This window comes from Tachypleus tridentatus, chromosome 10, assembly GCF_004210375.1.
Source record: "Tachypleus tridentatus isolate NWPU-2018 chromosome 10, ASM421037v1, whole genome shotgun sequence".
In the NCBI taxonomy this organism is placed as follows: Eukaryota; Metazoa; Arthropoda; class Merostomata; order Xiphosura; family Limulidae; genus Tachypleus; species Tachypleus tridentatus.
Genome location: NC_134834.1, coordinates 62,947,606 through 62,966,062, shown reverse-complemented (window position 1 = coordinate 62,966,062; position 18,457 = coordinate 62,947,606). Strand labels below are relative to the sequence as shown.

Below are 18,457 nucleotides of genomic sequence, written 5' to 3'. Positions count from 1 at the left end.
ATAAGATTCATGCAAGCAAGAGTTGACAAAAATTATGGCAATTCTTGGCAATAGCAAGGCAGAAATTTTGTAGCTGTGTATTTCATGTAAAAAAATATTTAGTTTCAGATAAAGAGTGCATCAGTAATGGCCCACTAGTTTTAAGAGAGTTGTAGAAGTGATATGACCTAAACTCCATCAGAAATGTAGGGGGGTATGTTATTAGAATTGGTTCTTAACTGGTAATTAACATGTTTTCTGTAACTGTAAAAAAATATTGAAAATTTTTATCTGTATACACATCCTGTTATACAAGATATTCTTATTTTTTATTGAATACAATTTGAATATTTTTTATGGTTTTATATATATATTAGCTTGTTATAACCAAAAACCAGCCCAAACAAAAATAAAATAAAATAATAAAAGGATAAAGTAACTAAAAAAAAAAACACATGCTGCACTAATTGAAAGGGTCCCAGGTTACAGTTATAATGTCAGGTATGTAATGTACCCTAAGTTCTGAGGTGACTGTAGTAGGACCCACGTTGTAGTGGTGATACACTGTCTATCAGTCTGGCCCACCATTTGCCAGTCTCACATAAAGAAATAGAGTAAAATTAAATAATAATTAGAATAATAATAATGAGAGCTAGATGTGGGTGCTCAAGCCCACAACATCCCACATCTATATCACTCTTCACTGCCTACAGACAGTTGAGGGAAGGTGACTACTCTCCAATCTAAAGAACAAGAAGAAAATAAAATTAATTGAAAAATAAAAATAAGTTACTACCATTTGGGGGTAAATAAAATAAATAAACTTACCTCTTGAAGTTAGCATTCCAGCCATCATTATGGTAGAAAGGCACTAATTGGTAGCTTCATAAATGAATTACACTAGTATGAAGGGTCCCATCCAGTTATCTAAATTAATTAGTATGTTTCTTAATTACCACTCACTAAATCAACCACAACTATTATGTTCTACACAAGCCTTTACATGCAGTAAGGTGTACATCCATATAAAGTAGTGCTTTAAATTTTTAGTAAAATGTCTTTAATTTTTGTTTCTTTATATTTATTTACTATGTTATTATGATTTTCACAGGATAGTTTAATAATTTTAAAGTTTCTTTAAAATCCACTAAGTAAAATTTTTGTATTAGTTTTTTAACATTACTGATAAAATATCATAATTTATTACAAATTTTACAATATCTGAATAATTGCAAAGTTATAATACTTATAACAGAAGGGTATGGTATATTACTATTAAAAAGAGGTAAATCATAAATTCTACATGCAAAATATTCTCAAAAATATTTCCATTGATATCTTTATTTTAATTCCTAGATCTAAATAATCTGCTTCTGTATTAGATATAGAAGTATTTTAATTTCCTAATTCTACTGGATAAATAGTGTAAATAATATTATTTATTTCAGGATTATTTATACTAATTAAATCATCTTTATATGTTTAACAAAGTTAAGGTAAAAATATCAGGATTTATGTAGTGTTTAATAAATCTGTTCTCATAATAATAAAGATATAAATTTGCTATACAAGTAGAATAGTCAGCCCCCATTGGAACTCTTATTACTTGTTTAAAAATCTGGTTTACCTAACTCTATCAGTATTAATATTCCCATATATAGATAGATAAGTAAAACAACAATCAAAAATTTAAAAAACTAAAAATTATTTGGTATTTCTTTAAATTTTGGTCATTATGAAATATTCAATGTATTTTTTGCTGTTTTTATGAGTAATTGGTCAGTTGTTTAACTGTCTCAGCATGGCCTTGGTCAGACTGACTGAACATGTTACTACCTTGTTCTCATTGTAATTTAAATACCATGAGCTTTTAATATGGCATGCATATCTTCAAAAATTTAGCAGACATTCAGCAAACATTAGAAAACTTGAATATTCAATAAAATTAGATTTTTTAGGGAAGTATTTTATGTAAAACTTCATCCATGAATATGTTAACTCTTTTTTTCTGACTAGTTCAAGTGTAAAGTGATTTTCATGTTAAGATTAAATATACTTTTTTATCTCAAAAATCTTAAATTTTATTTTTTCAACTTACGTACATTTTTTTCAGTAAAACTTCATATTTTATTTGTTATTTTCTTTATCCTGTTTCTATACAAGGTTGGAAAAATTGACCAACCTTGTAAACACCAAAAATAAAATTAAAATAAATTTAAATTATTCTTTTATTTTCTAGAATAACTTCATATTCTGACATGAAATGACATTAATTTCTCTTTTGTTTCTTTAAACTTTTAACAGTATACATCTATTTATACTTATATTTTATTGTTTTATTACTCTTTGAACCCTTTTTAAATATTAGTGCCATTTCCAGGATTATAATATAAGTTGTCATTCATTTGGAGAATGCATGTGTCATGTTACACTATTGAATTATATTATTTATGAGTTACTCCAAGCTGCTTGTATGCATGCCTCTTGAAAAATTATTTTACCTCATCTAACCTTAGCTAATAAAGAGTTTCCTGTTTTTGCATTTTAGTTACATTTATCAAGTTTTATAATAATACATAAATAATACACATCAAAAACAAGAAATAATTTACCTACCTGTGCTTTTATTTTCTGTTTATGACAATTAGTCTATTTTTTTATACTAATGGTAATATTGCACTAAATAAGTTTATTTTTTAAATAATGTACAAAATAACATAGAATTATAACATGCAAAAAACAAGCAATGACTCATAACTATCACAGTTCTTCTGGCTTTCTTACTGTAGGACAAAAGCCATTACAAATTTATTTAAACTAATTTAATGATCCTCTAGGAACGAAACCTATACTGGAAGTGAAGTTGAAGATGTTCTTTTCATAAAGTAATATAAAAAAAATTTTTGATAGATGAAAACCTTGTTTTTCTATTGGTTATAGATAATATGATATCAAATGTAGTAGAGAACTATTGACTAGTAGCTGTGGCCAGAAGGGGTTGATTTTATCTTCGGTGATTCTGTAACCAAACAGGATTGAATGCAATGAAAATTATGCTTTGCTTGAGTGATGATGATATTATAATAATTTGTTAAATTTAATATGTATTAGAAGGGTGGTAAATACATTATAGGAAAAGGGGATCCCTAGAGGAAAAAGTAGTCACATTTCTCACACTAAGGGAAATTCAGGATTTTATTTTCTTTATGTCACCTTATAAAATTAAGAAGTTAAAACATATATATTGTTGATTGAAATATGTATTAGTATCGATGACTTTATGCTATACTAACTAGTATAACATGAACAAAAGGTAATTAAATTACATGTACAGTGAAGCATACCTTTGGCAAAAGAGTCAACAGATAATGTCTGCTAATTGCAAATCATAGTTTTATGACTAATAACCTGATAGGAAAATTAAGAAGTTAATAAATTCTTTTGACAAGTAAGACTCATTATATATGATTTGATTTTAGTAGCATGAAGTAATAGGTGAATGGAAAGACATTTCATATTATAATTGTTAGTAGGGTGAAACCATGTAAATAATAGCTTATATAAGATATGTTTTAATCATTGTTTTAACTGAAGTGAACTTTTACATCTGATGTTCAAATTCCTGTTATAGTTAATACATGTTAAACTTTTTTCTAAGTACTTTCATTAAGTAATCAAATTCTTTTTTTGCAATTATTAGAGTAAGTAATAAAAGTACTTTTGTAACTTACATAGGTTAGTTTTTTCTCTAAGCATTTATGGCATTAAACATATCAGACTTCTACAATAAACTGTACAGTTAATGAAGCCTCCAAGAGCTCAGTATTTGAGTTTTTGTCAAAACCAATTTTTGTTTTCCATGGATTCCCTTCATATTTGTTTTGGTCTCTTTTTCTCTTTTGTGTTCAGGTGTTTTTTTCAGATTCAAATAAAAATTCAGGAAGCTCAAAAAGTATTATCTAATTTTGTTTTTTATTTTTTAAATACCCTTTGTTTTTCCTTGTATCCATTCTTGTGGTTGGTTCTTTGTTTGTCATAGGAAGTTATTTTTAAAATATAATTAATAAACTATTTTTTTATTATTAATTTTACTTTGGGCTGACAGTTATAAGGCTTTTTAAGAGGAGTATAATTTAAAGCAACTTAATCCTCAATTTTTCTTTTTATCTTGCATATACCTTTGAAATTCAAATATTCCTTTGATTTTTCCTGCAATGATTACAGGTCACAACCAGTATTCAAGTAGTAATTTTGAAGAGCAAGTTATCATGCAGAATGTGGGTAAAATGCATCCTACCACAGATCTTCTCAGCAAAATTTGCATGGAAAATGGTTTAATGTTTGAAGAGCAAGGTATGTATGCTGTTTAGTTAATATTACATATGTTATTTTGCAAGTTAGAATTTTAAAGATTAGATATTTCTCTTAAGTGTCATCACCTATTTTGTCTGTCTCATACACATGCATGCATAGCCAGGTATAACCTGTTGCAAGTGCAATAAGGTAGAATTTTAATGCAAATGAGAAAACCTCTCAAATAAACATTTTTGTGATGAATCTCTCAAACTTTAGTGATATATCGTGTTATGCAATGTAAGTAATGCATCTTAACGAGGTGGATGTATTTCAGTAAACATTTTCTAGTGTTAAAATCATTACATATCTTTTTCATATATGTATTTATAGTTATTAAATGTTTTTGCTTGATCTTCAGCTTCATATGCCACACTTTCACAAGATATTAACAGTTGGTGTAGATGTAAACATGGATATTTTTGTTAAACCCAGTCAAACTTAAGACAAGTTAAAGGTTAATTATTATTTGAACTTTTCATTTTTTAACATTTTTTTTGTTATTCAGATATTATCTTGTCTTTTTTTATTTTATGTTGAAGTGTTTTTCATATTACATTGCAAATGTAAAAGGCTCTAAAAGTTTTTTTACAGTATTGAGTTGATATGAGATAGAAACAGAATAACTGTGAATGAGGAATAAAATAAATGAAAAGTTTGGAATCTCTTAAACTGTTAGGATTGTGGCTTAAGACTCAGTGATTTTATTCATGGTGAGATGGAGATATACATTTTGTTGTGTGGTGGTCCTTTGGGAGGCTCTGAGGCTACAGTGAGTGAAATCATTCACATGCTGGAGAGAAATTAAATTTGCTTTTTCCTTTGCCTTTAGTTCTTTTGGCCTTTCAGTCCCCTGTGGGACAATGGTGAGTTTACAGACTCACAGCAATGGGTCCAGGGTTTAATTCCCTATGTTGGATGTAGCAGATGGTCTAACATTGCTTTGCTTTAACACGACAAATCTATCTGACAAAATGTTATTCCAATAAATGGTAGTCAACACTGTCTTTAAATGACCTCAAACATACAAGGCAACATTGGGATTTGTTTTAGACTGTCATTTCTACTCAAGTTTGATGTTTTGATGTCTTTTCAATTGCTTTTGAGCCTGTACTTTACATAATGGCTGAAAGGTCTCAGAATGAATGTTTAGTTTTTCCTTCATCCATGGATATTGTGGTTAATGCTTGGAAGTTTTCTTCTCAGTTACATGAAGAGACAGTTATGCCTTACCTGACACATGATTTAGCCCACTCCTGCCCATTGGAAGCATTTTTTGAAACTCAAATAATACATCTGCTCCTTAATTTAATTTGCAAAGTTTTAAGGTGGAGTTTATGGTTTATCTGAACAGATAAATGTCCCATGATGGGTGAGTCTACAAATTTACAACTCTAAAATCCAACATTTTGTTTTTCTTTTGCTTCACTTTGTTAGAAAACTCTTGGAATTTCTGTATGTGTGGCAACCTAAGTCACAGACCCAGGAATATTTGAGGTTCTTGAATCAGGATTCATAATTCAATTCACACCTTCATTACTGTTATTTACTCAACCTCGAACATTTTTATCTCCTGCAAATCATTGGGATTTGAACCAAGTTTTAGGGCTGTCAGAGTTTGTTTGGTCTACAAGTAGTGAATGGGTTGTACTAGCTATTCAGAGGTTTTAATTGTGTCAGTTGTTAGAACTATGCAGACAGACCATTGATTTTCAGTCATCAATCTTTAACATCTATATCAAAACCTAAATTCTCCAAAACTCACAATTTCTCATTCCTCAATCTGAGTTTACTTTTTTTTATTATTCTTATTATTATTACTGAGATTGTAAATGCCCAAGATTGTTAGTGTGGGCTTTTATCTGTACAGTGCCATTGTAGAGGAGCACTACCATTATTGCCATTTGTTGTGTACAAGGATCAAGCACTGCAACTCTGAGTTTTCTCTCTCTGACTTGCATCTACTTCACAAGGGTTCTGCTGTAGCAGTCAAATTTTTTACTCATCACCTTCATTCCATCACTTTGTGCACACACACCATTACATGGACAACTGGTTACTGCTGATACCATCTCATTAATAACAGACAAAAACATTCTGATTCTACTTTCAAAAGCAACCAAGGCAGGCTTTATTTTCAGGACTGAGACTTCTATTCTTACTTCAGTTCCATATGTTATCAGTCTGGGAATTTTTTATTTTTATCTTGTCCCTTAGCTCTGTGTTCTGTCCAGCTCAGTGCTATTGAATAGATTGCCAGACTTTTACTCACCTCCTCCCACTAATGATTGGTTCTTTCTTTTCTGAAAATGTGGCCATCATTTGAATTCCTCATGTCTTTTGGATGAGAGCAGAAGAGATCCTTTTAATTGTGTTTATGTGACCAAAAGATCATATACATTGATTCCTTAGCTATGATTATTCTTTGATCACTAGGGGCTGCTAAATTAGAACACAACTACTGTATAAGCTTCTCCACTGCCACCACATGCAAAATGCAAAGTTCCATCTCTTCACAAATGCCTTGCCCCTCAGTGTGAATTCTTGTATGTGGTGAGGAGACCTCCCAGATAATGTTCTGTTCTTAAATTTTACCTCTTCTGGGATCTAAGCATCCACCCATGTGTTTGCCATGCATGGTGACCTGTGAAAGGGAGGAGAGGATCCTGGTGGTTGAGGGGTCTAACCCTAACACACCACTTTGGCCTTGAATTCCTGTAGATGGGTGGCTTTGGAGTGGCTCCCCTAGGGTCAGTTGGCTGGTCCACTTGGGCTAAAGTCAGCCAAGTACCAGTGTTGGATGTTCTCAACATGTTTTGTGGACATTGTGTCTGATGCTGGTGTTTGAGTATAGTGCTCACGAAATCCTGACGTTGCTGCAGTGTTTTTATTTGGCACTGTAATTCATCTCCTTGTATGGTTCCATGGTGGGTGGGACAGTGGGCACTGAAATATAGCTTCTTTGTTATGGATACCTGTCTTTCTAACAAAATAAATAGAAATGAAAGAATTGAAAAACAATAGATCATTAGAAAACGACCACACATTGATGACTCTGTTGCACAGTCAATAGTACAGCCAGATTCTACACCTTGATTTCTGATTCTCCATTCTTTATCTGTGAAATCCTTGGGTAGACATCTCCATTTTTCATTCAGAAGGGATTAGAGAGACTTGCTGACTCCCCAAAGTCAGTAAAGAAGTTGCACTCTAGAGACATTTTGGTGGAAACATCTTCACCACAGCATACCAAACTTTTCTTGAAATCATTTTTCACTCGTAAAGATGGAATTATGGACCTTACCAATGTTCTGATATTAATGTTTACATCATCTCGTTCTCCTGCCATAGTCAAAGCAGGTTATCTGAACTGCAAGGTATGGCCTTACATTCCTAACCCTCTTAGATGTTTCCAGTGTCAGTGATTTGTTCACTCAGAAACATCATGTCGTGGTTCTTTGGTATATGCTCATTGTGGTGGTAAGGCCACGATGCTTACAAGTGCAACCAGGAACCACACTGTGTTAACTGTTGTGGCCCACACCCCTCTTACTCTATTTCTTGCTCTAAATGGGTAGAAGAGAAAAAAGTGCAAAGCTTAAAGACTGTTAATAATATCATCTGCTCAGAGGCTCAGAAATTATTGTCCCAAATTCTATTTTGGACATTTGCTATTGCACTCCATTCCACTACCACAGTGGGAATGCAGACAGATCTTTCCATGCTTCCAACAGAGTCGTTTGCAAAACAGCTTAAGAATCTTGTGCCCTTCATAATTAAAAAAAGTTGATGCATCTTTCTACTTCCATTTTTGTCTCTACTACTACTTCCAGTGACTGCCCAGTTTTACTTTCTTCAGGTTTAAATGTTTCCTCAGGTCCATCCTCTTTTGCAGCCCTGAAAATTTCACACCCTCAGTCATTGTAATCTTTGTCCACAGACAAAGACCTGCCTACCCAATCCAAGTCGGGATCCATGGAGGTTGATAGATCTTTGTACAATAAAGAAAAAAACGTGATCACTTAGGGGATCTCCTTGCCACATTCTCCCCAATATAAATAACAATGTCCATTCTGATCCAGTGGAACTGTTGAGGTTTTCAATCAAATTTAGATGACATTAAGGATTTGATTGATTCCAACCATCCCATGTGCCACTCCTTACAGGAAACATTTTTAAAACCTGCTGATACAATCACGTACGGCAATTTTCCTTGTATAGAAATGACAGGTTATGTGGTGGACAAGTGCATAGTGGGGTGGCATTGCTGGTTGATCAGTGTGTGCGCACCTTGTCCTTGTCATTTGATACACCTTTGGAGGCTGAAGCCGTCTGTGTTTCCTTGGGGTCATACCATCACTATTTGTTCTCTCTACCTGCCTCCTGAAGAGATCTATGATCAGCAGGCCTTGGTGCCATCATTGAATAGTTTCCATCCCCCTTTTTACTACTGGGAGATTTTAATAGGTATAATTCCCTTTAGGGTGGTGCTAGTATTGATAGGAGGGGTAATGCTATAGAGCATATGCTCTTGGACCACAACCTGTCTGTTTTCAATACTGGTTTTTAAACTTATTTTCATGCACCTTGTCAGTCTTTTACTGCTATAGATCTTTCTCTCTGGTCCCCTACACCGTTCACTTACTTTTCTTGGAGAGTTGATGGTAATCTATGGGGCAGTGATAATGTTTCTATAATGTTGAGAGAGACTGGCCATGGCTCATGCCATCCAACCTGCTTGCTTTGATGGAAGTTCAACCAGGCTAACCAATCTTCTTTCACCACTTTCTCAGAACTTGATCCTGCCATTGTGTATAAGCAATCAATGGATGACTGTGTGGAAACAGTAACTGACTGTATTGTCTAGGCAACTGTTCAGTGTATTCCTAAAACCTTGACAGTTTCCCATAGTATCCTCATCCTTGGTAGAATCCTGCCTGCCACATAACAAGAAAAGCTCAAAAACGGGCTTGGGATATTTTTTGTAGATGTCCCACACTTTTAAACCTCATTGCATTTCAGCAAGCCCATATGTACATGCTCAGCAGGTCAGACATCAAAGCTTGGATTAAATACACCTCTAGCATTTCTTCTACTGCCAGTTCCAAAGTCATATGGGACAAAATTCAAAAGGTTAGTGGCTAGTATCCTTCTGCTCTCCCTTTCAATCTTGTTCTGTGATGGCCAGGAAGCTGCTGAAAACCAGAGCTTTGCCGATTCTCTCAGCAAAAGCTTTTCTCATGTATCTAGCACTTCCACTTCATCCTTCATCTTGTTAACCATCAAAACACAGGCAGAATGATCACCTCTTTCCTTTTGGGCTGATCGTCCCTATGACTATAATCACTCCTTACACTGGTATGACTTAAACTTGCTCTTCATTGGTCTGGCAGTACATAAGTTGGACCTGATGATATTCATTACAAAATGGTGTGCCATCTTTCTCTTGCCTCTCTTGCTATTCTTCTAACTGTTTTTAACTAGATCTGGTAGGAGAATGTTTTTCCAGATGCTTGGCACCATCTATTATACTCCATTTTCCTAAACTTGGGAAAGATTCCTTTGAACTACTGTCCAGTTGCTTTGATGAGCTGTAAGATCTTAGAGAGGATGGTTAGTGCTCATCTTGTTTGGTTCCTTGAATCAAACAATCTCTTTTCACCCACTCGTGGGTTCCAAAGACAGTGCTTCACCATGGACCACCTGATTTGACTTGAAACATCAATCAAGGAAACCTTTCTCAAACAACATCTTATTTCTGTATTATTTTACCTTGAGAAAGCTTATGATACAACATGGAAGTACGGTATATTGCAGGACCTCCACTCGAATGGGTTTACCGATTTTTATTAAACATTTTTAATAAATTGGTGATTCTAGGTCCATGTGGATTCGACACTTTCCCATTCTTTCCCAGAGAAACTTGGAATCCCTCAGGGCTCTGACTTGAATGTTACACTTTTCATTATAAAGATTAATGGCATCAATAGATAATTACCCCCTGCAGTTGCAAAGAGTCTCTTTGTTGACGGCTTCCACATCTTGTGTCGGTAGTCAAATATGAAATATATTGAGTGGCAACTACAGACTGCCCTCAATCATTAACTGACAAGGACCACAGCAAATGGTTTCAACCTTTCTCTCTCCAAAACTGTTTTCATGCACTTTTGCTGTCAACAGGGTATTTAACCTGATCCTGAACTCCATTTTGGTGAAGTTATGCTTCTTGTGGTTTCTGAGGCAAAGTTCTTGGGGCTTATATTTGACTGTAAGCTGATCTTTATTCCACACATCAAGTAGCTACATGTCAAGTGTACAAGAGCACTTAACATCCTCTGTGTCCTCTCTTCCACCTCTTGAAGGCAGATCATTGTTCCATGCTAAAAATCTATCGTGCCCTTATTCGATCAAAACGAGACTATGAGTCTCTGTCAGGACATCAACCTTGAAGATGTTGGACTCTGTTCACCATTAGGGGCTTCAGCTCTGCACAGGAGCCTTCCGCACTTCTCCAGTTCAGAGTTTATCTACTGAGTCTCATGAACCCCCTTTACACCTTCATTATTTGCAACTGTTTTTAATGTATGTTTCGAAACTTTGATTTTTACCATAACATCCCACATGTGGTTGTGTTTTCCTTCCACAGTTGTCCACAATTTTTCATAATAGATGGTCTGCCACTGTTCCTTTTAGCCTTCATATCCAGGTGCAGTTGGATGAATGGGTCTATCTTTGGATGACATAGCAGTATCCATAGATCAACTCATCCCACTATGGCTAATTACTATCCACAAATGTAACCTTTCTTTGAGTCATCTGAAGAAGACAGATACTCCTGATTGGAAATATTGCCTTCCATTTGCCAAACATCTTTCAAACCATCCTTCCATTCCCATTTATACAGATGGTTCAAAATTAGATTACTCTGTGGGCTCTGCCCTTGTTTGCCGTGATTTGGTTCTTGCACCCAGAACTCCCTCTACAATTTCTTTGTTCACTACCAAATTGTACACCATTTTTTTTTCCCTGGGTCACATAAAAGCTATGCAGTACACAAACTGTGCTGTTTATGCCATTTCACTTAGCACTCTCTTAGTTCTGGAATCACTTCATATGAATTCTCACCATATTCTTGTTGATATTCAAAACCGACTAGCCCATTTTTCTCTAACATCTACTTCTATCCAGATTTTCTGGATACTAGGCCATGTTAGTATTCGCAGGAACAAGCTCTCCGACACTGCAACTGTGTCTGTATGCTCTGGCACTATCACTGCTGTGCCTTTTCCATACATGGACTATGGTCCTGTATTCAAGGTTGAGCTCCATGCTAGTTGGCAGTCGTCTTGGAGCGAGAAACTTAAAAAAAAAAGCTTTTCCAACTAAAACCCTTTATTGGACTTTGGGCATTTTGTTTCCATAAGAATTGGAAGAAGGAAGTTGTCGTAACTAGACTACGTGTTGGTCACAGTTTTTTAACTCATCATTTTCCTTTATCTCAGACTAATGCATCAATGTGTTGTCTGTGTGACACTCAGGTCACAATAAGCCACATTTTACTGTCTTGCCATTGTTACAACTCTCAATGATGGCACCATTTTAGACATGTTTTATTACAAGGTTTATCCATAGCATTGGATAATTAGCGATCATGACACTGTCCACATTACAAATATTTTTTTTGTTTTTTAAAGGCTGTTGACCTTTTTAACACTAAGTTTTTAATTCATGAATTAGACCTTTTTTTATGATTCCTTTTTGAGTACAACTAGTTCACGATGAAATTGGAAAATGGCCATAATGTCAAATAACTCGAAACCAGGACTGGAAAGGCCAACTTCAGGTGACTAATGCTGATGTTTGAACTCGCCTGTTAGTCATCCTGATGTGTTGTAATACCTAAAATTAAATTACAGAAAGTCTTTTACAACTTCTATTACTTTGCCTTGCTGATGTTTGTACTTACCTATTTGTCATCCCGGCGAGCTATGACTATTCGACTTATGCTACAGAATGTCCTTTAAAACTAGTATTACTATGATTTCTCTCTTACTGCTGTACACTAGATATAAAAATTGGATTTCATGGTGTTTAAATTTGAATTAAAAATTCAGCTGTGTTTTGTTTTACCTTGATTCCTTTTTATGAATTTTAATAATTTTACTTTAATTTTAACTTTCTACCAGATGTTTGGCACAGATAGCCTAGTTGCTCTGCTCCATAAAACACCAAACCTACCCACCCAAATACGTTGCTTCAGGGATAGGGTGGTTATACCAACCATAAAAACTTTCAGGGTGTGTCTCTCATCAAGGAGGCACTTGATCCAGAGCTCCTTGTTTGCAAATTTTGGACCTGTTTTCTTAGGATTACACTAAGTAACAAAATTTTTACTTTTTCATGCTCCTGGGCAGAAAGTGTTATTTCCCAGTTGCTTATGCCTAAAGTAAATGGAAAAGATCTATTTTTCTCTTCAAACTTTGCTTTTGTGACTTGGGAGCGTATAACGAAAACATGATGGGAGACAATATTTAGGGGCTGATATGTGAAAGTGATTTACATTACAGTCACAAATCTCAAAAAAACTACTTGCTTCTAAACATTTTTGTATAACTTTAGTATAAGTATATGTAAATCTTCATTCATATGTTGTTTTATTCAGGCTTTATGTAAATGAAAATGTGCAAATTTGCCTGCTTTTACATAAAAAAATAGGTTAATTTCTAAATTTCATTATCCAGGTCACAAAAACAAAGTTTTAAGTGAATAATGACCATTTTCTGTACTTTCACAACATAAGCAATTAAGAAATAACACATACTATCCAGGGACAAAATTTGTGTTACATAGAATTATTCTTATCACCCTACTAGCTTGCTATGTTCAATGGGTGATGCTTGCAGTAGTGGGTCAACTATCTCAGTCCTGAAAGAATTTCCATACACAACAGATGCTGCATCAGAATGTTCTATTGGGTTGGCTCCCATTTTGCAACTGTGATTGGTGGATTGGCCTCTCATTGGATCACCTAACTACTGGCAGTTTGGTCTTCAGAACCTCATCTTCAGGCTATGGCAATGGATGAATTCCATCAGGAAAGGAGGGGATTAAGGCTCTTGGTCTTCATTCCACTTCATGCATTATTTAGGGTACTAAATATGATTTGTTCCAAACCATTGTCAAATCCTACTGATAGCACCAGATTGGCTGCTATGCCCTGGTTTCTGCTTTTGCAGTAGCTTATGGAGTGTCTGCCTCTTCCACTTCTTAGGCTATCTTCGTGGAGGCACTCGTCATATGACATGATACACAGAAGCTCTTGCATACATCTGTCTGAGTTTATACTTAATCCTAGGATGAAAATTTTTCAATGGAAATTGCATGTATATAAACAATAGTAGATTTAGAGGATGTTAATCCCATTTCAATGAGAAGTGCCTCCCATAACTTGTTTTCTGACCTGGCTCTTTGGCAAGGGTTCTTGCATTTTCCACAATCACCACTATGTAAAGTTGTCTTATTGACTGTTGTTTGATTCTTAAAACTCTACTCTGTGTTCCCAGTCATCTCCTGATTTCTCATGTTATTTTGAGTCCTTGGTCTGAAATGACTATTTCATTTACCTAATAAATATTTTAAGGTTACATTATATGTTCTTTCACAACACTTGTTTGTCAATGGACTCTTGTATGCAATGTATCCCTTTTACCTTAAGATTTATTTTTTGTTGCTACTCACCTACAAACATCACTGATTGGGTTGATATGCACTGTTTATCCACATACCACATTCTCATTCTCTCTGCATCCTCAGACCAGTTCTTCTTACTCAAAATACTGTCATACAGGAAAAGGGCATAAATCCATATTAGCAGTTCATCTGACCACTATTTCTCACTTTTGTGTCTAATCTTAATTGTGGTCATATTCACTGAGTGTTTTGAAGGTTTTGTTCTCTTCACTAACTCCTTTAGAGATGCAAGATAATAACATTTTATGCTGGGCTCTCTTTGAAGGTGAGTAGTCTTCTGTTAGTCACATCTAATCAGATTTATCACATTTTTATGTCTTTAATAGCCTGGCTAAATTGTCTGCTGGAAGTCCTTGTGTGCAAAGGAATGTGGATCTCCTTCAATACTTTTATTTTTCATCACTTACATGCTCTGGAAATCTCTTCATCTGAGGTTTATTTATTTTCTATTTCCTGTATCTGTCTTAACCATTTCTGCTGGATTATACAAGGTCTAAGTACTTTCATTGCTACCTTTCAGGGTCCTTTACCTCATTATCACAGGATATCACTCTGTGGCAAGTGTTGCCCATGCAAGAGTGCATTTATCATAGTAATTCTACACTTGCAACCACTAATTCAGTATACTTTATACAGTGTGCAACATGACCTATAGTGAAAATAACTTGTGTAAAATTCCACCCATGATACAGGAATAATGATCCATGTGAAGAGCATATCTGTTCTGGGTGTAGTTTGGTTCTCCTACTCATGTGCTAATCTTCTATTAGAATGCCCATAATCTATGCAGATGCTTTCTGTATAGATAATGCTTTCATTTGCCCCTCCTCCTTAGCAGTTAGGATTCTAACTACACATGAGAGAGGAAGTATGTTTTGGAAGCTAAAATTTTCCATAATTGAAAATGTATTTAAGACTAATATTACCTTCCTTAATACTCTTCTGCCATTCCTCCTTACTTAGAGCTAGTGTTGGAGACTGGGAAGGAGTCACTCTTGAGAAAAGTGATAACATTATCTGAATGAGGCACTTGTATACAATTGAAACTCTTTTAGTCTGGCATTCTTTGGTTTGGCAAATCTTGTGGTCTGGTACGTTTTGAATCTTGGAAGTGGATATATAACAGTATTTAAAGTAAATTTATTTTTCCTTTTTAATTTTTAAACTTTTTTATACTGTTCTGTATTTATATATGGTTGAATTTCAACAGCATCAAACGGCTGTAAATGAAACTATAATACAGCTTTTCAATTTTGAGGTTTATGTTTCTTAAAAAAAACTATCTAGCAACATCACTGATAGTACAGTACCTATATTGTTATATATGTATGTATGTTTTAACAGCATCATGTAACAAATTACAGTACAACTTTTCTGTTTTAAGTTTTATATTATAGGTACATAAAACAGTAAAAACCTTTTCTGGCAGCATTAATGATTGTATTGTTTTAAGCTTTATTCTACATCTTGTGATGTGGCAGTAAGTATTTAAAGTAACCTGGCAACCCTAGGGATAAGACATATTCACATAAGAGGTTCCTAGGGGGCAAATTCTGAGGTTTGGCATTTTCTGTAATCCAGCACATGTCAGGTTCCAGTGGTGCTGGACTAAAGAGTTTCAACTGTAGTACCAGAATAGGGGGCACATTGATGTAGGTTCACATGATAATGTCTGCCAAAGGCAGTTGAGAGGGGTGTCAAAGACTGAAGCAGTTTGGTGAAAAACATCAGACTAATGCTTAAACAGGCAAAGTTAAAACACTGGAAGTTGATTAAAAGCTGTAAGTGTGAGGGGAGGTAAATACTACTGGAAATACTGCTGTTGAAATACATTTTAAGTTTTAGGAAAACAGAAACTTCAGAGACACAAATCTGTAATAGTGTGACTTTAGATATCTTGTTCTGAAAATAATAGAAAATAAAATAAATTCTTTATGAATAAGTAAGGCCACATCCAAAGATAAAGTTACAAGCAAACAAGTAAAAGACATAAGTATGGTTAGAAAAGCTAAAAGAAAATAATTTCAGAAGGTCAGTGTTAAGTTCACTGCAATATTTTGTGTTATAGCCTCTCTTTTGATTTTATGTGAAATGTGCTTTGTTTTTCATTACTTTCCTGTTATAAACATAGTTTATTCATGAAACTTGTTATAAAAACTAGTTTATGACCAAGATTTACCTGTGAAGTATGATCTAAGACTGTAGTTGAGATGTTTCTTGAAGTTGATGTAATGTTAACTTGTGTTAATATTTTTTAACTTTAATACCTTTGAAGCCCAGACATTCTTTTGATCACTCAGCTGTAAATTTGACATAGTCTTTGTTTTATTTCTGGAATGATTGCAGACCAGAGCCAGTGTTTAGATAGTAATCATGAAATACAGTCTGCCAGTATACAGAATATCTATAGTGTGTCAAATGATACCTCTGATTGGTTGGAAAATGGTTTTACGAAAGACGTTGAAAACTTTGATCTAATATTCAGTGGAGTGCATTGTAAGTATGCAGGTAGTACTTGTATTGTTATTAAGAAACACAAATGTGGGAATTTTGTTTAAAATGGTGATATTATATTGTTTTATTTTAGTATGGCAAGATGTACTAAAAAACGTCTGAATATATGCTTTCTTAGAAATCAGTTAAAAATGAAAAAAACATTTTTGTTTTGTGTTTTAAGTATCAGGGTGTCATCCCACATGATAATTTCTTCCTTAGCCGTGAGTAAGTTAAATGCTAATTTTTTTCTTAGTTAACATTGATGTGTTTTATTTGGTAAGATAAATTATAAATATGCAATATTTCTCTTCATTTTGTCTTGCTCTCTCTCTTATACACACAGACTTATTATTGAACATGTAAAAAATTTTCTCAACCCAAACAAGCCGTTTTTACATATATATTAATTGATTAGTGTCATGATTAATAATCATTAATCAAAATTGGCACTTCCAATTGTTACTCTTTCCAGTAATTCTAATTTTTCAAGTTTCATGTGAGAATATGGGTTAATAAACTAGCAGATTCCGTTAATCAGCCAGTTATCAGTTTGGTATGTTTGTTTCCAGTAATACAGAAATTTTCCCAAGATTTACTCAAATTTTGTAGCATTTGTAGTTTCATTTACAAGAAAATAAGGCTTAAATGCTCAGGAACAGAATGCACATTTTTTACATTAGATTTATTGTACTTGTATTGAATATATATCCAAACGATATATATATATATAGAACTACAATACTAGTGCTGTAGTGCATTAAAAAAATTTATTTAGATATATTTGTAGAACTGCTGAATTGGTACTGGATTCTGTGAAATTATTTTTATATCATACACTATTCATTAAAAGTAATGCTAGTAATGTTTATTGTTTGCAGCAAATTATTGGGGCTAAATAATAATGTAACCCAATGTAAAATGGGAAAATACAGATACACTTTTCTTTCCATATGTAAGAAATAACATACAAAAATACCTGATGTTGCATTTTGCAGCTTTATGGTAAATACTCTTGGTATTGTTTTAAGCTATGTTTTAATAACTTAATTCAGATGTTTGTTTTTAGAGGAAGCTAATCATGATAGTGATGTTATGATCTAGAAATTTTGTAGGAAAAAATAATATGAATGATAGAGTGAATCAGTAAATTATTCAGTCAGGTAATGTGTAATTGTTGAGTGATTCCTTTCAGCAGCAGACAAAATATCCAGGTTCATATCACAATTTACAAGTCAGAACAACCTCTCTGCATAACTTGTGAATCATTCCATTCTCTCCCCTTGAGGTGGATTCCTCTATGTGGTGAGGGGAATGCCCAGAGTAACTTCTGTACTTTCAGTTTACCTCCTCTGGGAACTAAACATCCACCCACGTGTCTGCTGTGTATGGAAACCCGTAAGGGGGAGGAGAGGATCCTTATGATTGAGGGGTCCAACTCCAATACACCACTTTTACTTTGAATTCCTGTAGACAGGCAGCCTTGGAGTGGTCCCCCAAGGTCAGTTGGTCGGTTCACTTGGGCTAGGGTCAACCAAATACTAATGTTGGACATTCTCATTAGGTGTAGTGGACATTGTGTCTGATACTGGTGTTCGGGTATAGTGCTCACAAAACCCTGGCATTCCTGCAGTGTTCTTGTTTGGCATTGTAGTGTGTCTCCTCATAGGTCTTCATAGTGGGTAGTGTCAGTGGGCACTGAAATGTATTTTCTTTATTATGGATAACCCCATTTATGAAAAAATTCGAAAAAAATCAGATTATAGGAAAATGTTGTTGTGGACATTGTGTCTGATACTGGTGTTTGGTTATAGTGCTCACAAAACCCTGACATTCCTGCAGTGTTCTTGTTTGGCATTGTAGTGTGTCTCCTCATAGATCT

General features: G+C 34.2%; 1 protein-coding gene across 2 annotated transcripts in view; it reads left to right on the top strand.

Moving 5' to 3' along the window:
• Positions 1–18,457, top strand: part of LOC143229435 (nuclear factor NF-kappa-B p105 subunit-like) — a 153,902-nt gene that overhangs the window by 103,087 nt on the left and 32,358 nt on the right. For both annotated transcript variants that reach the window (XM_076461764.1, XM_076461765.1), the window contains 2 exons: positions 4,204–4,332; positions 16,429–16,578. In XM_076461764.1, the coding sequence (XP_076317879.1) occupies positions 4,204–4,332; positions 16,429–16,578 (279 nt within the window). The remainder of the gene's footprint in view (positions 1–4,203; positions 4,333–16,428; positions 16,579–18,457) is intronic.